The sequence below is a fragment of the Cardiocondyla obscurior genome, linkage group LG02, assembly GCF_019399895.1.
Source record: "Cardiocondyla obscurior isolate alpha-2009 linkage group LG02, Cobs3.1, whole genome shotgun sequence".
Taxonomy (NCBI): Eukaryota; Metazoa; Arthropoda; class Insecta; order Hymenoptera; family Formicidae; genus Cardiocondyla; species Cardiocondyla obscurior.
In genome coordinates this window covers 9,903,809-9,928,585 of record NC_091865.1, presented here as the reverse complement: position 1 = coordinate 9,928,585, position 24,777 = coordinate 9,903,809, and the positions used below count along the sequence as shown (strand labels likewise).

Sequence of the window (24,777 nt, the reverse complement as noted above, 5' to 3'; positions counted from 1 at the left end):
GAAACCTGTCGACATCCGCCGCCATCGCGGCAGTCTTATTAATTATTTTTACTTCCTTTCTTATTGATCGATGCCTTGCACCGCGGTTTACTCTAAAAAGTCAACATACGCGTGATATCCGCCGCTTGTTCTTATTTGTTCGATATAATAGTCACGATAGTGTTATGGGAATGGCAGACGATAAATTTTCTCGGCTGTACGTGACGTCCGTCGTAATGAGTTTCCCGCGGATTTCCGCGATAGCGAGACGGTAATTAACGCCGCGTCAGCGAAGAGGCGACGGGAACGGAAAGCCTTCATCGTTTAATTGATAATTAAAATAAAAATAAAAAAAATTTGGATCTGGCGTTTTGCCTGGCTGAGACAATTTCGGGCACATGGCAGAAGAAAAATGACCGTATGGGTCACTCTATGCGATCTCTTCGCGCTTCTTAATTAATCTACTTTTTTTTTTTTTTTTTTTTTTTTGTGCGATATTTTTCTATCACTGCCCCCTCAATGATTTCTAATCCCTGATGTAGCAATACACGTAGAAGGAGGATACGTTACCGGGACTCCGATTGTGGGCCCGCGCTCCCTCACGCACACTCGTTATTTATTACGCACGTTTGTTATTATTATTTATATGTATTTGCTTCTTTGACCCCCGTAATGGCGCGTAATGACGAGATAGCATCGACGAGCGTTCTTTTATCGCGGGTGCAACGCCGACCGATCGCCTCTCTGCACGATTCGCTTTATATATGTACCCAGTATCCGTAAATCAGCTCCCGTCCGTGTCAACGGCAACGGGCGGGCAGCCATTACCCAGCATCTCTCAAAGCGGGTGACTGGGATCGCTCGTTAACTCACCGCGGCCCTTACGTCGCGCGGGAAAAGATCTTGCGAAGGGCGCACGGCGCAAAGCTCGGACAAATTTATGCTTGATGATCTCGGCGCGAGCGTTACGAAGGAAATGCATAAAACGGACTAATAGCAACGAGATAGGGAAAAAAAAAGTGATACAAAATTACATGCCATAAATTACTTTTTTTAATTTAAATCTTACATGTCTACATTAATATGTTTAATTTTATGTTACAGTCACCGGCAGAACTGTACAACTCCGTTGAAACTCATGCAGATTGGTAAGTCGCATAATTTTTTTTTTTTGTAGTTTATAATTAGGACTTGTCAAAAAATAGCGCACGCGAAGTGTGCGCATGGTTTCTTATAGTATATATAAAATTAAGAAACTGAATTTTAATTAACTTCGCGCGGTAATTTCCTAAAAGTTTACAAGTACTGACGCGGGACAAATGCGTGGCTTGTATCCATTTCCGTTTAACGACGTGTAAACATCTATCTTGACGCGCGAGAGCTTTCTGTCGTGAAGGATTGGTCGGAGCAAGACGATTTCCTGTTTACGGGTGATCCCTGACGGACGGCGAGTCAGTGTGAATTGATGTAGCATACAGTCGTTCGGTAGAACGAGAGGAGAATACCGAGGACATTTACTCGGGGCGCCACATGGAACGGACCGTTAGCTCGGTTTCGTAGCGCGCGGAGAAGTCGGGTCTTCGCCTCTCGTCTCACGGTCTTCCTTGGGACAAGAGCGGAGTCGAATTTTCCAGACGTTTCGTGTCGCGCGACGGTATAATTATCGTCGGCAAACAACGACGGATGCAATAGCTCGTGGCAGAAACCTCTTGACTCGCCGGCTGCCCGGCACACTCGGGCCTACGCTGCGGCACCAAAGATACATCTACCTGCTTCGCCGCGATTATTTCGGTGCGTTCGTTGCGGGCGAGACGTAATAATGGTACGCACAATTATTTACAGTTAGCAACCGCGGCAGCTTCATGTGCGCCAAGTATCGAACAGCCACGGCTCTAAAATATCGTACTTAACGTCCACCTAACAGTACGATCGACTTAAATACGTAATTACGAGCGACTTGTTACGGCGGTTAAAGCAACTGTTTCGAGTTATCCGAGTCACGATGAAGTTATTTAGGAGGCATATATTTATGAAGCCGCAATTTCAAAAGTAGCAATCAGAAGGTACGCTCGGACTGAAAGCTGCGGCGCCGTCGCAGTTTCATTTTACAACCGCTCGAATTCTATTATTATATTCCTTTTTTTGTTTTTTTTTTATTTTATCGTTTTATTCCTTAAATTGATACGTAGGGGGAAAAAATTTTAAAGGGATATATATTATATTGCGTGTATACTCCTCGCGAACGAGGTGAGAATTTACTCCGGTGCTTTTAGTAATAATAAAACTTTTGTTTTTACTTCAGCCATCGCCAGCGCGTGATGAGACATTGTCTCGACAATTGTTTCGCTACAGAGAACACGTGCTCGCGAGACTCGCGTAGGCTTTTCCTGGTCGTCCTGTACCGTGCTCGCGCTGTTTCGTGTTGCCGGATACTCGGTCGGGTACTCAAAGTCGTCTAATTGTCGGTGACCGTTATGGACTCACTATCGGTGAATACACCAGCTGTTAGGCGCGACTCGCGTATCTCTTTTACTCTATTTATTGCACCGTCAGGAGGAAAGAAAAAGAAAAGGGGTAAACACGATCGCGTAATACGAAGCGGCGTAATCTCTGTGGGGATATAATGATAAGCGTGTTATCATTTAAATCTTGCTTTACAGCTTCTCTAAGAGGATAATGACATGGCGATCCTGTTAATGCGGGCGATTAAATGAGTATAAGCAAGGCTTTTACCTGACAATTAGTGTCACGCGAATTGGCGCCTTCCCAATTTTTACGACGTTTACTTTCATATTAAATGACACACATACGCAAAAGCGGCAGAGAAATACCGTTTCGTTTATAGTTGGCGATATATAATATAAGACACGATACCTGTGCCTCGTGTATAATTACAAGTATAAAATGTATAAATAATTAGTAATCGTTTTTAATCATAATTAAAGACATCAAATGTGCAAGGATATATATTTCACGCGCATCTCCGTTGCATTATCTAAAAATCAATTTAATATCACCGCGATGCTACTGTTATTTCGGCAGTATTTTAGAAATGAATTCTTTGATAAATTGAAGTGGAATTTCTTTAGCGCTGCTCGCGGGCCTTTTCAAGATAATTCAAGTATAGAGAAGATTAACAATCGTGAAACTTTGAATCAATCAAAAGAGCGGTAGCTCCCTCCAATAATTTCGCGTGACTACTTCTTGCTCGCTATTTACGAATCGTTTCTTGGAATGATACGAAGCGCGTTTTACTATCCCGAGAAGAGGACGGTGCACTTCCTTGATCGTGGCGATTCCCTGAAAGAGAGTGCCTCGTCCTCCAGGTCTACGCAATAGGATTATCTTTAAATCGTTGAATCGCACAAGATTCGTATTTTGCGGGTCGGCCATTCCGTAAACCTAATCAATCATGCTTTATGCATCACTTAATTTCATGGTGTTATCGTCGCCAGTGCGGAAAATTATTTCCGCGCCCATGGGCGTTACTGCACGTCGTTCCTTTCCTTTCAAATAACCATAGGTCAGAGAAGAGATGCGTGAGCATTACGATGCCTAGTTTTGTCTAGACAAGACGATTTATTGCAACGTATTAAGAGCATACGAGGGAAGGGGAGGCGACAAAAAATTTAAAAATAAATAAAAGGAAAAAAGAAAGCAAATTTTGTAATTTGAAGTTCTGTAACAATTTCTTTCATTTCTAAAAACTTTTTCCGTATAGAAGTTATTGTTATTACTCTGCAGGCTTTTCTTTCTTTCTTTCTTTTTTTATTTTATTTTATTTTATTTCAGCTCCAGTATTAGTTGTTTAAATGATGCGGTTTCTTATTCCACGTTTCTTCATCTAATTTTTCATTATGTCATGCAAGACTGGAAATCTCTTCAGGGCACGAATAGCTATTCTTCTTCTCGAGTAAAATCTGGCGGTCGTATTTCGTTTTTATTATCTCTTCTGTTGCAGTTTATTCTTAATACTTCGCGAATAGCTGTTAGCCGCATCGGCGGCCGATACTTAAGCCTAATTACAAAATACGCCCAAGATCATTATTCGTAAGAGACGGCCGTTCCTCGATGTAAGGGGTAACTAAAGCAGGGCGCTGCGCAGAACATCTCTCCTATTTCCTGTCATCGGCGTTCGAACATTAACATTCCGGCGTCCCATGACGTTACGCTTCGGCGCGCCACGTCAAATAATGATTTACGCTTTTATTACCGGCAGCGCTACTGTTCTTACACACGATCATTACCGTCGGGAATCTCTTTCTTGCGGAATCGCCGGCACAAACGGCGGTATATCGACCAATAACGCGCGGTAATTGGCCGCGCGCATATCAGACCTAGATATCCGGTCCTAAATAGTTTTTTTTTTCCATTACGCAGCGTCTACTTTTTTCCTTCCTTCCTCCCACCCTCTTTTCTTATCAATCGAAAATATTCTGCACATTTTTAGAGATATAACAATATTTTATATAATTATTACAATTTATTTTACTCAAGAAAAACGACGTTAATCACCTTCCCCTTTTCCGTAATTTTTTTTTTTTTACTCAAAAGACAATTAAGTCTTAGTCAAAGAGATTGCAGTCACGAAAATTGCAGGTTGCAGTCGCAACGAATGACGGAAGAAGCAGAAAAGGAAGGATCTTAGTAGGTCTCTACATTGTGTGAGGTTTTAAAGATTGAGGACATAAAGAAAGAGGAAGGAATAAAAGAAGCAGCGCGAGTTGAATAAGGAAACTCCTGCGAGGAGAAAGATTAATGTGAATATAATAGCGTTCGCCTAGTCAAAAGAGCATGATTAATTGATATCCCAACGAAAGATGGCTAAGGGCACATATTTTACGCTATTTATAATACACACATGCACTTCAGTTCTTCGTTATTACTTTTAATTTATTCCCTGGACAAAAACGGATAGATAATTGATAAGGAAATCGCGCTCACGGAGAAGTTTATGTCATTTCACAGAAGACTGCAGCCAAATGTCTTCTTAATTCGAAATAATCATATTATTTTTTTAATAATTAATTAGATCGAGTTAGTGCAATGCAATCTCGATTGCCGTACGATAAAACTAAAAAAAAAAAAAAAAAAAAAAGAAAAACAAGGTTATATACCCGCGAGCCGGTGCAGGCCACTCGTCAGAATGATTCGCTGCATCATCGAGAAAGAGAGGATCTCATTATAAGAGATATCATTAATCATGAATAACAACAGCGTGCCCTGATCGCAACTTTGACACCCAGACGCCGATATTGTTCGAGTCGTGAGCATTAATAAGTAACGATTAATGCTTTCCGGGTATGTTTTGCTTTATTTAAGTCAGCGCCGAGTACAAACCCGGAAATATAAATGCGCACAAGCGTAGATAATGCATGCGATTGCACCCTGCAATATTAAATCCTCGATCAAATAAATTCTTGAACTTTACATAAATACTGCGTTAGCCAGGTTGTATAAAAGATATTTGTCTTTCCGCGATAACGAGATAGAAGCGACTACTTATCTCGCTTTTGTTTTACACCGCGAATAATTTATTTTACGCGAGTGACGTATAATTTTTGTAACGAGCTTCCGGTCTCTGCGTAAACAAATCTGCAGTACAAAAGATAAAAGCCTCATGCTTTTTCCACGTGAGGTTCTCGGCGCGGGTCACAGGAATGTTTATCCGGGACAAATCGGCGCACTGTTTCCCGGACGTTTTACATGGCGAAATAGCGAAAATCTCGGTTGCGCGAGCGTTCGCGCGAGAGCGAAGTAAAAGGAAGAGAAAAGGAGAAGGAGGAGGAGGAGATAGGAAAAGAAGCAGAGGAAGACCCGTTAGGACGACTGACACGTTGTTACCGTGGCGTCTGCCGCAGCGTGCTCTGTTATTGGTCCGTAAAACGATCTAATGAATGCATCGCCCACGGGCCACAGCTCTCCGTGCCATGTAAAACAATTTTAGAATATACCTAGCGATCTATGTATTATTTATCGCCGGAGTAGGTCGGGGGCCCTACCTGCCTCGAGACTACCGAGTGAATCCCCTGGTCCCTGCCGCTCGCGAAATTAGCCGTCTCCGTAAAAACGGCCGTGTGATGCGTTACGATGGCCACGGGGTAGTATCATAGCCGCGGTATTAACGGCTACTTTGCCTGCCGTAAAAGACGGCGATCACTCCGTCATCACCCTCGATTTCTTCCCCGTGGACTGACCTTGGCGGGCAGTGGTAACGGAATGGCCTTGCCGCGGCTGTCGCCTCCGCCTGGAGAACGTCTCCCGGGAGGGGATCTTAACGGACGCGCGCGTGAATATTTCGTTGACGCCGCGATGGGGTCGTGAACGCTTTGCCTCCGAAGAAGAACGCTTAAAGAGATCCGCCGACAGGCTCGGAATAAACACGAATCGGTTGAGCACGGTGAAATCATCTCCACCCTTGCAGCTATTTTCGAAGAATGCTGCAATCGTTTGGCATTGTAGTTGCGCAGTCACAATAGCGGCGCGTGATCGCGTCAGCGTGCGAGCTCCTTCGGAAACGGAAAATACGAGATTCGAACCATTATCTTAATGGCACACGTTGGTTTCAATTCTTTTGAAAGATAATGCTCCGCGCGGTAACGACGCTGTGAGATCTTTGAAGACAACGATGACATCTTCGTGATCCAACTGTAAAACATGACCGCAATAAACGAACGTTATTTTCCCGGAATAATGAACGCCGCAATCTTAGCAATCTTCTACGAGTGGCGAAGCTATAAGTGTGCATTCTTGGGTTGTCGAAGAGATAAGAAAAACAGGCGCGTAATACCTTCCTCGTCAAACCGCCAAACGTCCTCAAAGTGGGAAGAGATTCTAATCTCGAAAATGTGGCGGCGTCAATCGAAGCTCGCCGCGGATTGAAGTCAACTGTCTATCGCGGGATCTCCTACTCGTCTCAACTAGACAACTCCCACGTACTTTATTGCGGTTTGCTCCGCGAAATTAACCGCGTGGCTATCAATCACCCGGGTCCACCGAGAGGGTCGTGCAACGTTTCGCGGGCTATATACGTCGCAATGTTAATTCCATTTACCCAGATACGAAGATTACGCGGAGATGATGATCTGCGTCTTCGGTTAGGCCCGTTTGGGGCTACAGGAATGTGCACTCTTTGCGCTGCATCCCGCAGAAGAGTTAAAGTAGGCCTACTTCATCCGGCTGGCTAACTGCTCGTCTGCTACCGCTTGAGCATCGGCGGTGCACGGTCATTCGCGAAATTAACCGCGGCGATAGATGCTACGCGAATATACTGTTACGATGCGATAGAAGGTCCATTCTGTCGGAGATAAACGGCGAGCGCGAGTCTCCCCCTCATTTTCCGACACGAGAAAGAGACGCGGTCGACCTCGAAATCTCGAGGTAACGGAGCGACCTTGCGCGTCATCAGCCGGCTAACAGCTGTTCCTCCTCGCCTGTTGGCCGATAGGCAGGATCGGAGTGTACGGTCGCTGTCTCTTCCACACCGATCTTGACGAGCGTTTACGAACGTCGCCGCTAGTAACCTTGACACTGCTAAGATTATGGCATCGCGAATGCCGTTGTCGCGGCGGCCGCAACGTTCCTCGATACGCCGTTCTTTTTTTTTTTTTTTTTACGGCGCGATATCAATTATCCTGTCGACACGCTGACGCGGATTACACGAGTATCAGTTGGCATCGGCTAAATATATTTCTCTCTTCAAAGCTGCTTCTTAAAACCGTAAATACGCCGTGCTCGCAAATTTCTTGTAAATAACTTGCTACCCTGTCATCCGTCATTACCCGAGCTTCATTGTCACTGTACAGCGTTGTGATTAGAATATTATGCAGATATCGATACAGCTTTGTAGTTTTTACCGCTATCACGGGAACCCTCCGACATTATTATAATTCTCCTACGAACGTGAGTCTCTTCTCACGGCTTTAGCATTCCTTCCTGCCGCGATCGCGCCGTAGGGCCGATTAGTTCCGCGACGGATTCTGATATTCGGGTAATGTACGCCGCGAAATTACACCTTGTCGGGCTATAAGAGCATTAACTCGCGCACGAAGTATCGTAATAGAGAGATCACATAGACGCCGCGCCGGCGTGTGTGGCGGCAAAAAAGAAAAAAAAAAAAAGAAAAAAAATTTGTCCGGCATGCAAATACGAAAGTGAGAGGGGTTCGACCTGCATAAAACGAGCCGGCGAGAGTGTTTCTTCGTATGCGCCTCGGCGAGAGAAACGGTGGGTGGCGAGGCCTATCCTGCACCGTTAAGGTCAACGTACAAACACGACAACGGGTTACGGTAAAGCGGGGAAACGCGACTTCTCCCTACGTCACGATCCTCGATGATGAATCGCCTATTTACTCTATTTCATCTGTTTACCTTTTAGCCGTCGAGATTAATTCATCGTGATAATTGTTGCAATTTTACGGAGTCACGGCGAAAGCCGTGGGCGCGCGGCGGCGCGACGAAACGAGCGGGATTTACTAAGTTCGGAACGTTTTACCAAGTTAATTTTGTAAAAGTGCGTTTTACAATACATTTCGCAACTGGTTAACACACGCCTCCCGCAACGCACTATTTATTTTATTCAGTTCGGAGCGCGTTACCGGCACCTTTTCCCTTTTCTTTTCATTCCGCTAAGAAATATATATATACTATATTGCGCATTTCGCTTTTAATCGAAGAGATAATTGTGGGAATATAAGGTGGCTTCCACTTTTTCAACAATAGCACCGGCAATAATTCACGTAATAATAATCATGAGAGTCGCTCGTGCCTAAACTTTCGACTTGCGCGAGTTATGTAAGTCGTGCGCGAGGCATAGCGATCAATTCGCCGGCTCGGAGTCTATGGTTAAACCAAGCTGTACCGCTTCGGAGGAAGATTGAAGTGTCCCGGGGCGAGCGATACGCGGAATTATTCGCGAATGAAGATGCAACGGGCGAACAACGGCTGATACCGCCGTAATCGTTTCCAGCTGTCCGCCGTGATTAGCGCTAAAGCCTCGCGCCGCTAATCGAGCCGCGAGATTCGAAAGGAGGACCAAAGCGTGGGACACGGTGCGCTTCTGCTAATGCAATTTGTCCGTGTTCCCTTGCAGGGAAAAAGTTTGCAGCTCCGCTGCGTCCCGTCGGCCGCGATGCGATTCGCGTGCTCGCGCGCTTCCGTACCGGCACAAACGCATCGGTGCATAGTGGCGTACAATATAATAATGTTGCGTAATATGTTGAAGTCATTGCCAGACGTGTATTCGCGGGCGCTTCCCGGTGATGCACGCTATACGTGCCGCGTATAAGATTATAGTACTAGTTTCTCGCGCGGATCGTCGGGACGCTTAAGTGGTTTTTTTATCGTATCAACGGTATCGGGTTGAATAAAAATGAACGTTTATCTTTAATCGCGAGTTAGAGCAGCGATAAAATAACTCGCTGATACTCCTTAGATTTTAATTTGCGCTTTTAGGAGGAAGGAAGAGACGCATCTGTTTTACAATCACGATTATTCGAGTCAACGCGTGTATTCGAGCTCGTTCGAATTCAGCACCTAAAAAGGACCCTCACATATCGGCGGTAATTGTGAAGATGGATAAAGCGATTTATTCGCGGGTCCGCTGGCGCAACGGGCGGCGTAAAATTACTCGGCGGAAAATATAATGGCAGGAACGATCATCGATCGTTTGTGCCTTTAACGATCCCGGCTTTCCATCGATCCGTGCGGAACGTCCAAGCGTTGCAGTTAAGATGTAGAAGACGAAGACGAAGAAGAAGAAGAAGGTGCCTGCCACGATGGAAGCTGCGAGAATCGGCCTCGTAAAAGGGAACATATCAGCCTCGGTCGTAGCGAGCACGATGCAGATGCGCGAAGGGATAAAGTGAGGGAACCGTGCGAGAAAAGGGACTTACACGCTAAGAGAAGAAAGAGAGTCTTCCGGTATCGAAGAAACTGCCGCCATCATAAAAGTCAGCTTCGTCGATTTAACGATCGTTTGCGCCCTTCGCGATGCAGGCTTAGTAAGAACCGTATAGGTAAGAGCCGAAAGGCTTGCAACCCTGGCTCGAACGATGTTTTATCGTTCACCGACAAGGGAGATAAGACCGTCCGCGAAGTGGTGAAACGCCGCGGGATCGCGGGGAGATACGATCTTAATTAGAATCATTTAAGCGCGGCTGTAAATCACGTTTGACGGACGATGAAAGTTATTTATCGCCGCTCGTGGTTGCCTCTATTATGACCGTTTATATTTGTATACGCGATTTTATGGAACATTTTCCGTGCACTTGCACACGAGCTATTAAACGTATCGTAAGTAACCTCAATTATAAGAAATATAGTATTGCAGATTAATCTCGCGTTATATATTTTATAATATTATGCTAATAGATAAGTGATACTCAAACATTTTCACTCAAAGTGTACATTTCCATTTCGCGTTTAATTCTAAGAACATTGAACCTGAGTTTCATGCTTAACTTTAAGAAGGCACAGATTTAAAAAAAAAAAAAAAAAAAAAAAAGTAGAATGCAAGAGTTTTGTGATTACAGTGTACATAGTTAAAGAGTTAATACCAAAACGGTACCGGAATAATTGCAGCGGTGATCGCGACAATGGTTCACAGAGGAGTGTCGTCGTTGCTTGTATTCTCATCCCGAAGTGTCACCAGTGCACCATCAGCTATTGCTGCGGCTCAGCACTCTGTAATACAACTTGCGCAAACCCTCTAACTTTGCTGCCGCCTGTGCAACCAATTGTTTTTTTACGAGCTCGTGCCCGCGTTTCGAGATGTCAGCCACCCGCTAAAGAATACTCATAAAGTTAATCGTCTCCTGGGAGGCCGGTGCTCTACCGTTCTAGATCGTGCTAAGCGGAATCCGTGCATTCAATTACACGCTTCGCGAATTTCGCATTGATGTGAAAATCGCCGACCCTTTCTTAAACCAGGCCTTTTCTCTTTATTTACATATTGATGCTCTTCTTAGCTTGAAATTCCTCTTTCTGTACATTATTTATTTTTACCTGCTAATTTGGAAGCTATAATTCAAGCGTACATGCTTCTTTTTCTGGAGATAGTTATTAATTATTTTATTTAACAAAAATTTCTTTATATATATTAAAAAAAAATTTTTTTTTCTTCTTTTCTGTTAACGCGTCACAAATATGTATTATGCATACATTATTCAAGAATCTTTGCTATTAACTTCATTGCTAATAATTTTTTAAATAATATAAATGACGTTGATTTTTGAGAAAAATTAAAACTACGTTGATTGCGTCTTTGTAATGCAAATTTTTCGGTATTTCAAAGAGACTTTGCATTTGTCCACGTCACTCATCCACCGGAGATGCGGTCTTGCGAAAATCGGAATAGCCATTCGCAATCGCTGCGTACGGCAACGGCAGTAGCAGTAACGGAAGCGGAAGCCGGCTCGAAGTCTTCGCCAGCAGGACCGCTCAGGATCTCGTAAGAGGTTTACGCGCGGTATTTTATGTGTTGGTGCACATCGTGCGCTCTGCCGGATATACGTACTTCTATGCGCACGAGCGAGGGAAGTTGCAAGAGGGAACTGTTTCCCTATTACCACAGGCCACCGCCGACTTCCAGGTATGCCGGACCGCCGTAGCGAAGTCCAGGAAACAGCCCTCAGAGCGATTTTGTTGCCCTCTTTGCGCGCGCCCGCATCTATATATATTGCTACTGTTCCTCTATCTTTTTCCTTCTAATCTTCCTCTTTTCTTCCCTCTTTCTGGCTATTTCGAAATTATGACGCTAGTGGATACTCCTGATTACAGGCGCGGAATCCGTCTGCGGACGACTCGACTTCTTTCGCTGTATAGAGAATGAACGAACCCGAAGGGCCGATCGTTCATCAGATATTACCCATTGCGAGAAACCGCGAAGGCGAAAGCGAAGATCTTAGCGATACGGCGGGGTCACCGGCCGTGTCGCTGGCGATTGTTGTTTCCGACCACAGCGAATTTTTGAGCGGCAAAAATTTTGAACGCAAAAAAGCAGATTTTGACTTTTTAATTTTTTCCTTTAATTATTCAATCCTAAATGAAAGTGTTATATACAAAAAAAAAAAAAATTTTAACGAAATAATTTTTTAATTATATTCAAATGTAGTCTTCGAGCAGTAATTAAATCGTGCATTCTGCTTTACATTTCGCATTCGTAGGATTTCCGCAATCAGATTATCACCGTTGCATAATATGACTAATGAAATATTCTCTCGCTGTGAACTGCCGTAAGATAGAGATCTGCCATAAATCGTCAAAGGGAAAAAAATCGACTTAACCGTTATGATCGTTCGCGAATATCATCTCGATACGTACTGACATTTCATGTTCCCGATTGACTCGCCCGATACCATCATTGCTGAAGGTCAGTCCCACCACGAAGGTCAATTTCACCCGCCCTCTGTCCGTCCCGCCCGTCATCCGCGTGCTCTTCATCGTCATATCTTTGTGCTCTTCGTGGTCACGGCGTGCGATCATTCGTCGCTCGGCGCGCCAAAGTGTATACGGTGGATTAAAAAAAAAAATAAAAATAAGAGGGAAAAGGGAGAAAACTGAGATGAAGAGAGAGGGATTGGGTGACTGGCCGGCTGACTGAAGACTCGATCGTAATTGCAACGGCGTCGAGTCATGGTCACGACGACAGTCAATGTCGTTGTCCTCTTCCTCGGCCGCGCCGCTCCCTCATTCCGCACGGAAATCCTTGCCCCGTCACGAAAGCGAAGAAAGTCGGGGATTTATACGTGGCGCAATCTCGTCCCGGAGAAAGGTCGTGACGTAAATCACCTCCTCAGGTTACATACATCTCGTTCGCTTTCGTCACCGATCGATCACGCGGACTCGTGGGATTATCGCATCGCGATTATCTACGTGGTCTCACGAGTCAACAGTTGCGCGGTGAATCCGATTGGCGTATGCTCCGAGACTCGAAGAAAATTAAGAGCACAGCGAATTGCTAAGCGGCTTTTTCCGTACTACGTAATTTGAAAACAACAGAAAAACAAATGTTTCTTTAATTTAGTCCAAGTAATTTTGATCGGTTGGTAATATTTCTGAGAATAAAAATTTTCTGAAAATTATTTTACGCGAAGTCAACGACGTGTTGAAAACAATCTTGTGTATAAGGCAAACTATCGCATGACACGCTCGGCGATATATGGATTAAATCCAACACCTGTTGCACAGGTAATAACTCCACTTCGTTCGCGTGACAAGATGCAAAAACTAGATCTCTATAGAGAAGTGAGCGGAACCCGGTCATCAAATTATCTCGGCGTAATTACGAGATTATTCGTGCGCGGTTCGCTTACGCGGCAAGTTGAATAGCGTCCTTAGTTATCCTGTAAATCGCTCCACTGACGTTCGCGAGTCATTGATCGTTGCGAGAACACGCGACAACGAAGAACTTGAGCATCGACGCTCTGTCGAAGACAAAACCTTGACGTGTAAACCAATTAAATGTTCATCAGATTACGGAAAAACGTCGTAATTATCGTCGCTTACGGAATACATATGTTAGCAGGCTCTCTCGTCGGAAGCTGTAACGTGGTTAATTATGAAGCCTCCTTCGTTTACGGCGGATTCGCCTGTCACATTAGCGTGACGTAATCGAGTACGTTTTGTGGCAACCAGTCGCGAGCCTGGTTGTTAAACATGTCCCCGCCAAGAGATCCTTATTACCGCAAATCTCATTTTGCGAGAGAAAAAGGTTCGCTTGCCGGTGCACGGAGATAAGGATAATTTAATTAAAGTGGACATTTTATTTGTTTTGATAAAGCCGCTGTAATGGAACACCGTTATTACTTTTTCCCCTCTTTTTTTTCCGTTTTGTTAAATTAATAATGATAACGTACTGCATATATCTTGATTAACTCAATTTAATCATACGCCAAACCGCAAACGCGACGCGCTGTAAATCCCAAGGAAGTGCATCCCAAATTCATAACACGCTCGTATTCTCGACGTTTTATTCCCATAATGTCATGTCGCCGCTTATAAACGTACTCGTATTTCTTGCGCGAGACAAATTAAAGGTCAAGGTATTTCTCCGTATTCCCGTGTTATAAATTCGCTTTATCTGCTGCAACGAGTTTGTCTCGTTAACTTTTTTTCTTTTTTTTCTGTCCAGAGTTCGTCGAGCTCTCGTAAGTTTCTAGTCAAGTACAAAACGTATGCGTAAAAAGTGACGTGCTCTTGAAAAATGTGGTAGCTTACGAAAACAAATTTTTACCTCTGATGTAGAAGTTACTGAACTCTTAACCGGCAACTAAAGCGTTTGTCGTCGTAAACAATACCGTTTCGAAATGAAGAAGCAAAAAGGCCGAGATATTCCCTCAAATCCATGTTTTTTTTTATCTAATCGCCATCGTGAATTTTGTCACTTGCTCACGATTTAACGGAACACCCGGTACCTCGGCTAGTTGAACACCGTAATTGACTTGCATGGAAGTTCGTGACTTCGAGTCGAAACTCGGTGATTGCCGGGAAACCCGTGAAACTTGCGGTACTATTGCGAATAAAATTCAGACGTATACCTCGCTGTGAGCGATCATGTAATAGCGGCATATAATTATTGCGAGTCGTCATTTATAGCAGGATACCCCCGCCATTTACAGCGGGATACCACCGTAGGCGATTACTGTTCACCCCATCTTTTTTAAAAATGCTTGGTAACACAATTATAAATCTACATTAATGAATAATAATCTTATCACGAAGCGCTGCAACATGTCGTACCCAGTGACTCTACGTACAATCCGTAGACCGTGCGATTGTTGATGCATTCGATGGAAATCATACGAACCCGTTATGTAACGACTCGAAATCAAAGCCATTATCTGATGTCGAATGCGAGCATCATCGTAACCCATTACTACAAATTTCCAAAAATAATAAACGCGAGTTTCCGAGCCACGATTTCAGCCTTTTAAATGTTCAAGTATTCTCTAAATACATTTTTTAAATTAAATTATTCATTTAAAAATACTACATATGCAAAAAAAGTGAAAACTATTTATTAATTATTAAATATAATTTATTTGCAATCGAACACTAGTTTAAATAAGTAAAATAACGTTTAAATTTATCTTGGATCACCCACCCGCATATTCACGCATGCATATAGTAGTCAGTCAGAAATCGCGTTACGCGATCAGCTTTCTGGACCGCCTGCCTCGGTCGCGGTCATAAGAGCGCGCAATATGCCGTCAACCGGTCACGTTCGGTAATCGCTTCTGCGCCGGTTATGAATATCAATTTACGTCCATCTGACTGCTCAAGATTCATTGCATTCAATTTACTACATTCGCGCTTGCCGCGTTCAGTTTTACGCGACGTACGTGCCTATCTTCTCAACTGCAAGCTGATAAGCAGATTCGGAACAAGCACCGCGTCCTAATAATTGTTTGTTACAAAAAATTTTATATTATATTACATTTATTGTGGAAAAAATGAGCCAGATGAAAAATTATTGATGTATGTAATAAATTGATTTCTTTGAAACGCGAATAACTCAAAAATTAAATGTTCGGCTACTTGATTGTTCAAAAGATATCCAGTGAATATTGGATTTGAAAATAAAATTGCATTTTATTAAAATTATGGCTGAAACGATGGATAGAAGTAAGGGAACGCGTATTACATGTAGATAGGCTGAGATATATATTGTATTACATATCTCGTAATAGAGAAGCTATATTAGAGTGCGTGATGGAAATTGACCTGACCTACCAAGATTTGCGTACTTCACTGAATTGCGAAGCAAAACCGACCTATAAATGTACGTTTCAACGACCACTTAAAATTCCGTTTGTTGCTTTCTTCCTCTCTCTGATACGACGAATCGAGAGAAAGAAACAGGAAGAGCTAGGAAATTGTTCTCTAGAAACAATAGGAAGCGCAGAAATAGCGCGAACGAATCTTGACTCCAAATGGAAGAAACGAAATAAAGTTACGAAAAATATGCAGAATGAGGTGTAACGGAAAAGGTACCGTCGTGAAATTTTATGATTATTTATTTTACGCTATCTTGCAATTGTGGAGAAAATGATCGATCGGGCTACTTTGTTGGAGAAAAAATGTTAATAGATAGATTTTTCCCTGAAATATCGGTAATTAATCAAATTCAAAAAGCATCGAATAATAAATACGGACGAATAGCAGGGCTGTGATGAATGGAACAAACGATGTTCTAAGATGAATAAGCAAGAGTGTATGAGCTATCTGATACGATTGGTTACGCAATGTGAATCTCTTCGGAAAGGAAGACCGTTGGAGTGTTTCTGCGGTGAAGACTGATCGACTAGCTGGTAACTCACAATATAGTTTTTCATCTAAGCAGCTCGGCGAGGTACGATTGCCCGTGCCCTTGATGGGCCACAGGCTAATCGCCTGGAACGCGAGAATCAGACCGCAACCGAAGAAGCCAAGGGAAAGGCAGAAAAAGGCGACGGACGAAAGCAGTGTCACGGAAGATCGAGGATTTTTCTGTGAATTTTACGCATCACGAAGCAGCATTGCAGCACTGGCGCGAGGCGCTGTGCATGGTTCGCAATGAATAAAAGATACAAATGTTATACGGCGGAACTGGGCGCGAAATTTATATCAGTATACATATGTATATAGATATTTTTTTTTTTTTTTTTTTTTTTTTTAATAGAATTAAACATGATGTGCCTTGCGCGCGTTATTTATATTGTACTTGCTTCTTTAACGTTAAAAAAAACGATTTTATATTCAATAATTTTTGGCAACGAGCTGTGAATGTATGTATCTTAAGGTGTGCATACGCAAATTTAGCGATATCATATTTCTTTAATTATAATTTCTTTGGCAAGGATCCAGCCAACAATGTAGCCTTCTTTACAGTTTGATTCCTTCCATAGAACGAACTGATGTACGAACGGAAACAAGTAGGCATAAATTGTTCACATGCACATCGTTACGATTTCTCTCGTCTACATGTTGATGAGATCGCGCACGGAATCCATTAACCCGCAGTTAAAACCTACAATGATACGTTAACCTGCGGTTAGCGATTATTAGAGTTACCGTTCATTACGCCCCGGATGGATAATGAGGCGGGCGTGGCAGCGGCGAGAGAAGTCACGTTAATTCGGTGTTTCCAATCGAAGCTGGCTATCACGCGTGCTTTTCTTGCGGCAACGATGACATTGCTCGTAAAATTCGGATCGCCGGGGAAAATCTCGGTCTTCTCTTCCGCCTCATTACGATCTAAATCGGCGCGAACGGATCCGTGGGCGTTGGTTACCGCTGCATGAAATTGGAGCTCGCGCAAACAGAACTTGAATATGCACCGCGACATTTATTGTGATGTAAGATCGTAAAGCGCGAGGACAACATTCCTGTAGAGTCACCCGTGAAAAAGCTTCCGCGTTGGGCGCCTTCTATCATCCCCGCCGGCGAACGGAGTCGAAAAATCAGCACGTATCACGGATGGGCGCTCGTAAAACCGAGATTAAGATACATCAACGAGATTTAATCGTTCAATTAAATGAGACGATCGCTTCTCAATAACGTCATAGAAAACGGAAGAGTACACGGCGCGTAACAAATGCGATTATTTTCAGCTTTGTGGGTTATTTAAATCACTCTTGTTACAACATTTTGTTTCTTTTTCATTATTATAACGATTAATCTTAAATTTTATTTTAAAAAAAATTAAAAATTTCTATGAATAATTTTTTTTTTTTTTTTTTTTTTAATTTAAATATTTTCTGTATTGTCTTGAAATCATTTTAACGTAACAGTGACTATCGTGAGCATATTTTGAAAAGGCCTCGAACAAAGGCTGTTACGAAGAAGATTACATCAATCTTCGTTCGTGATCGAGGAAACTGGAGCATTTCCGCGATTATAATCCACGATGTATTGGCAACAACTTTATAGAACTGTGATCGGGAGAAATACATGCTCCACAACTAGCTGTAAATTAACCACACTACGTACGATCTGGTATTTCTCCGTGTATATTTTTGCTTGCGCATATGTGTCACGTGCATACTCATATATCGTGATGTATAGTTAGTATATCGCTGACACGATCTCGCATATATATATCGATGCATCAATATTATATCTTATTCCGTAAGCAATTTTTCTGCGGTCGGTGAATACTGCAATTACGTATAATGGCGCACATAATACGTATCATCGATCGGATCTTACGTTCGCCACGATGTGAATTAATAATTTCGCGTATATTTACACTCGGCGCCGTTAATTCGCTCCTGTTTAATAAGCTTTCTCGCTCAAATTAAATGGCAGAAAGCAACGTAAACGTTATAGAGATAAATGGACCTGTCTATACAATCCGTAGGAACTCGAAAGCAAAAATTCCAGTAAAACGAAGCCCTCCGCGCAGTATACCTTACAGTTAATTGAAAACGCTACGGTTCTAAATGCAATTCCGTTGCATTCAAGCATTGTATGGCACGCGTGTGCATGAGCAAATGCACGCACATCAGCAACTGTCGGAGTAGCTAGATCGCTCGTGATCGCTTCCTTTCTCGGTGCATGCAAACCAGTGCACGATTCTCTCGAGCACTGTGGTTAATGTCCCGTTTGATTGGTCGGCGCTCGAATGGTACGCGGTGAACCATCCACCGGCGACGATCGATCGCGAGATCGAGAACAACCTCGTCTTCGGAACCCTATCTTTTTTTTTTTTTCTACTAATCCCGAATAATGAGCGCTTAGATCCTCTATACATCAGAAGAAGAAATAACGCGTCAGATTATTCGTTTTAATTAAGTTTAAAAAACGCTTGGCACAATTTTATATATAATATTCCAGACATTTTCCTCTTTTCTATAATAATTTCGTTTTTTAAATCAAACTTTTGATAATTCGTCGATTAAAAAAAAAAATTAAAAATGTGAATTAATCAACGGATGTAAGATATTTACATGAAAAATACCGATATTATTGTTTGTTAGCTGATATCAATAAAAAGCCGTGGCAAAGATGCGCAAGAACTCAGGAGAAACTGGGGCAAAATGATAGGTGAGGCACGATAACTAATAATTAATAATTCTCGAGTATTATATCTGCCGACATAAGCGATAATACATAGTGAATAGTAATTATGAAATGAGCTACTGTGGAATATCCAACCTAGCAATAAGTAATGCTACTCTAAAACAGGTCCTGCATTAAAGATGCTGTATATTCCCTCGATAGAGCTATTATTTCATACTATTATTTTATACGCGAACAAAGTTCCAATACGATTTAAAAAAGTACGTAACACTTTTCTATTTTATTTTCTATAAAATTAATATTTTCCTGTCTTCTAAATCTTTTCATTTATTCAGTCAATTTTTTGTTCTGCATTTTAATGGAATTTTTACGTAGCAGTTATTTCTGCACATTTGACAAAAAAGAATATTTTTCACGAAATGAAAGGTCTGGAGCAAAAAAAAGGTAGGTTCTGCGCGCCAGGATGATAGCAGTTTCTACTACTTGCAACGTGGCAAAAATGCAAGCAGTAACACTGATTTAAGTTTGTAACGGGAGAAGATGGTATCTGTGCCACGTTCCTTCCGAAAGAAAATGGTATAATGGAGTAATTATTATTTAGGTCGATGTATAAGAGACGGTGTATAACTTCTCGGAAGATCGGTTACCACCAAGTAGCTGGATAATAGATTAACCAGATACATGTTGCCGTTCCGCTTCGAACTAATCGATTAGACATTTTTGAGAGAGCTTCTCTTGCGCACGAAGTACGCTTTTTCGTATCAGCGTAGCGAATCGCGACCAAGTCCGTGAAAAACGCGTGCGGTGGGTAATATTTCTGATCTTCACGTAAATTAGTCGGTAATCAGTACTTGATACGATAGCGGAAAATAATCTACCTTGGGGATCAACCCACGATTTGGTATCGAGGTAAATTATATGGATTCATAAACGCATTATTTTAATTTACCGGCCCCAGGGGTATAATTAATGACGGACTGCGACGACTGTAATTACGTTAAGTATTTTCCGTAAAAACTCTTGCAAGCTGGATTATTATAATACCGAGCCAATGTCGAATGCTGCGATAAGGGCGAGTACAATGGGAAAGGATTTATCACGAAATTCGTATAAGAACTTGTTGCTCGAAAAAAAAATATATAGGCGTGAAATTGGTAATGAAATTGCGCGAGTTAAATAAAACTATATTGTAAAGCATATATCTCGTTAATAGATTTACTCCGATGCACGTTATCGCAACATTAAATCGCAATTTTCAAATTATCTACCGTCTGTGTGAAAATGAAAATTGTTACTTACAAAGTGATTTTCCGATCCATCCTCGCGCCAGTCATTCTGCCCGACGATCTTCTTCAACCCCTTGTCCAGTTGGATGTTTCTGTCGAGATCACCCGAGGTCTTTATCACGAAATCACAAAATCACTCGAAGAAAGCGAAAGGTGCGCGTAAAGCGTGTACACGGCCGCGGTTTCCGTTCACCACTCCGTACGTAAGACAGGTCCTTCTTCACTTGCGCGCGTTCGACGCGCGATATCCGTTTCCACTGCGGAAAAGTCAATCGGACATCCCGCGCGCGACGACTCCCCGAGGATAACGCGGACAATAGTGGAGAACAGTGTAGAGATCGCGCACGGATCAAGTATCCACCGAGCTCTTTCTCTTTCTCTTTTCTCTCCTCTCCCTTTTTCCCCGGCGATAGATCGAACGGACGGTCGCGGAGATTCGCGCGAATGTACCTCACGGCGGTGTCGGCTACGTGAGTGCGCCTAGAGCCGAAATAGAGCAACGTCTGCGCACTATTCTCCGGCCGTAACACTCTGGTGAGATAACCGCCGCGCCGGTGGGCCGCAATGCGCTCTTCTTCCACGGTCGCGGAAGGTGGGAAGATCAGGAGGAGAAGGACGTGGAGAGCGTAGAGACGTAGAGTAGAAGGTGACCGCGGTGACGGTGATGACTACGGTGGAGGTGGCGGTGATGTACTCGTGGTAGTGGAGAGGTAAGCGACGGTAGTGATGGTGATATGGTGGTGGCGGCGACGGCGGCGGCGGCGGCGGTGGAGGTGGTGGTGGTGGGTATAGCTTCGTGAGAGGATGCTCGCTGTATGGAGCACTGCACCGTAATGACATGGTCTAGGAGATGCCAGTCAGTTTTGTAATGACGATGGTAAAAAGTGAATTTCCACCAAGGTGGGGAAACGCGCCTAGGGCCAATCCGAGGGCATGCTGCCCACAACCGATGACCAATCGGAGCACGACATTCTAGAATGCGACTATTCTTCTTCTCCTTTATCTTCTTCTTCTTCATCATCTTCATCTTCATCTTCATCTTTTTCGCCTTTGTCTTTGTCTTCTTCGCCTCCTCCGTGTTCTTCTTCTAATATTCTCCCGCGGCATGACATCCGCCCCTTGTTCCTCCCCTGATGCACCCAGAGCGGCTCAAAGGTATACGTGGCTTTGGGCGAAAGTCTTTGTGCTTCACGGTAGTTGTGGAAATTGAATAATCTGCAACCATTATGTCATTACGTTCCGTAAGTGTGCATTAAAGGGAAGTTGTTGATGGCAAGTATGGTATAGATAGTACAATATAATACAAGAGCGCAGTGTGCCGCGTGGATTTCGAAACTGCCGCTTACGTTCGGATAAGATATGCGAACGCGTTATGATTTTCCTTGCTTTACATTAATTAAGATAAAACAAGGTTTACTATTTTAATTAGTAAAGTAATTAGGCCTCGCGACCTCCATGCGCGCTCTAATTAGTTCTAATAATCTCTATATCAAGCAGAGGCGCATAATGAATCCACACTTGTTAGTTTTGTCATTTCGACAGAGTCCATGATACTTTAATTTAAGGTGCAGCCTGCTTATATTTCAGGAAAATTAACTAATGCGCTCAATTAACATATTCAAATACTCGGAACGGTAATCAAGTGCGCGTGCTCGTAAACATTTTGTATACCGCTTCTTTTAATAAAACAATTTGCAGTAAAAATACCAGGGGAAGAAAAACAGGAGAAGAAAATTGCAGTTAACACTGATCCAGAATTGGCGATAATTGGCCCGGCTGCGCTCGTTATCGAATCATCGTTTTGTGAAATTAATGCCAGCGCATATAATCACTTTCTCCGCGGAGCATACGGAAGGATGAAACGGTAACACGTGTCGGAGGAACGTTATGAAAATCGAGCGATACATCGCGACGAACAATAACCGCGTCCCGATATTCAATTCGTAGCGAAACGCTATATTACGGTCTGGTATTTTATTTCATCCGTCTCCCGATGATTTAAATTTAATCGTAATGGGCGGTACAGTTAAGGAGGGTAGCTGTATCATCGGCAATAGCCCGATGATACAGTAATGTATGCGCCGACGTTTCACTCTGGTATGATAATTGTCGGGAGAGACGTGGCGCTCGATATTGATATGAAAATGCCGCGATTCACGGCGCCGCAACATATGTTGCACGCATCAATACGCAGAACGATAAGTCGTTCTTTATTGCATAACAGTAACGTATTTCTTAAAACCCAGCAAGCGCCGCTCGGCGTGCATTCTTTCCGATATTCTTATTGCTTCGTATATCAAGGCAAGTACGTTCAGGTAGGATACGTTTTACAGCTGTCGATGAAACTGCGAATCGACAAATTTTACCGTTCGCCTTCATCGTTTCTGTCGCACCTGCCAATTGATTGACAATTAAACGTTCAAGATAATTCAATTGTCGCTAAAACTTCATCGCGTTACACGCGGTAAGATCACGAGGCAATTATCGAATGAATGTTTCGCGATTATGGTCGTTAGTTTGTCACGGGAAATAAACGGCGCGGGCGCCACGTCGCGTGGCGGAATTGTCGCAGAAGTCTCGTGCGCCTGAGTGCGTTTTTTGGCTACGGACTCAAGCCGGCTCGTATCAAGGGACAATGAAGTGGAAACTTAAGAGAGAACGAGAAACATAAAGGAGAGAAAGAAGGGTAGAAAGACCGGCGAGCAAGATGACGGGAGAAAGGGAAAAAGCGGAGGAAAGAAAAAAAAAAAAGAAAAAGAGGAAATGGAAGTAGAATAGGAATTCTCGAGCGCCTTCTTTTCAGCCGCAGTAAAAAGGGCTATTGTTCAGCAGGAACTACTGTCGCTTCGCGAAGCGTTTCCGCGAAGATTCCGCTTCGCACTCGGCTAACGGCATCCCGCGCATCGGCGTCCGCAGGGAAATTGCCAAAGTGGCAGTACCGCCAGGCATTCCGCAATAGGCCGTTTCCGCGGCCACGGCGTGCAAGAAAGGATGCTTTTCCCGAGGTAGATCCCGCCTTGCCACTCGAACAGCTGATACTTAATACACAGATTCAAACTCGCTATCCCTATTGACACTTTTTTTTTAATCATTATAAAAGTATCATTAAATAATTTTTTTTTTAATTAAAACATAAACTTAAGAGTTTTTTAATAAGTTTGTTTTTGATTGATCTAAATGCAACGGTATCGTTAAGTAAGTTAAAGCATAAATTCTGGAAAACTAACAACGTAAAAAAAAATATACACAAAATTTTTTTTTTTGAAGTACAATCGTTGAGTAACGCAATTGCTAGGTTTTCATGCGGAATTTCGTGTAATCTCTGTGTTTCTGCCTGTGTGGCGTAGGAAACAAATGTGTAAATGCTCGTGTAACGGGAAGTAAAACCCAGTGAAATTTTGAGAAACTAATGGCACAGAGGTGAGCTTCTTGCAAGGGGTAGTTTCGCGAGACGGTCGCCAAAAACGAGAATACCTCATCGATACCATCTAAACGACAAATAACGAGAAGCACAATGAGCAATTTCGATCGCTTGTATTATCCGAATTTTCCACAGCGAGACAGGCACATCTCGAATTAACATAGTAACAAAATTTGTTTATCAAGCCCAGAAGTTGAAACCCCACGAAGAACTTTGACCCTTACGTTATTAGTTGGCCAACGCGCACGAAACCCGTCATAGATTTTCTTATATGCAAAGTTATATGATGTGTTATTCGCAAAATGGCGTTTACGAAGGTACATATTACAAGAAGCGATGATGAGTAGTCGAAAAACAATAAGACCATGCAACGCAAACGCGCGGAGAATATTGAATATTGCGGAGGCGCCGCCGTTTCGAGTGAGGCTCCCGCGTGTTTGCGCGTTCGCATAACGGGAAACGATATCCAGCGATATTGACGAAATTGACGGCAGGGAGAAACTTGCGTGGCGGTATTTTGCGCGATCCGAGGAAGATGCTATGCGGCAAGTACGAAAAGAGAAGAAGAAGCCGTCAAGGTTCCGGGTTCGATTCCCAGGGCTGCTACGGAGGAACGGCGTTTCACTCCCTCGCCGTGCGATCTAGATCTGAGGGACCACCTCAAGTACCTACCGGAGTACCAGGGAACACGGGCTGGTAGCGATAAATTATTGCAGTACGGATGATTTCGCGAGGGCAGGGGTCAAAGCCGGCCGAATACGAAGCGCGGCAAGGAAAGAAGACGTAAGCGCTTGCGTTACTTCCTTGACTAAAACCGTATTAAGCGGCATACCAACGAGATCGCGTTAAAGATGTTCCGAGTCTAACGTAATCCACACACGTAGAAAGAAAAAGAGAAGGTAAGAGATACAATGGAAGATAATTTTAAAAAATTTAGCTTGCTTACAGAATAATATATCGGAAAATACGTTAATCAATAAAAGATAAGCTGGAATAATACTATGATCCATCTAATAATTATTTTAATATATTTCTCCAAAATAATGTATTTCCATAAATTGAATGTTTTATATCACTTACGGTTTATGAT

The 24,777-nt window shown here is 43.0% G+C and overlaps 1 protein-coding gene across 1 annotated transcript in view; it reads right to left on the bottom strand.

Annotated features, from left to right (window-relative positions):
- Positions 1-21,106, bottom strand: part of LOC139113078 (uncharacterized) — a 59,906-nt gene extending 38,800 nt beyond the window's left edge. Inside the window, exon 1 of the mRNA XM_070673967.1 lies at positions 20,961-21,106. Within this exon, the coding sequence (XP_070530068.1) occupies positions 20,961-21,106 (146 nt within the window). The remainder of the gene's footprint in view (positions 1-20,960) is intronic.
- Positions 21,107-24,777: the final 3,671 nt, after the last annotated feature.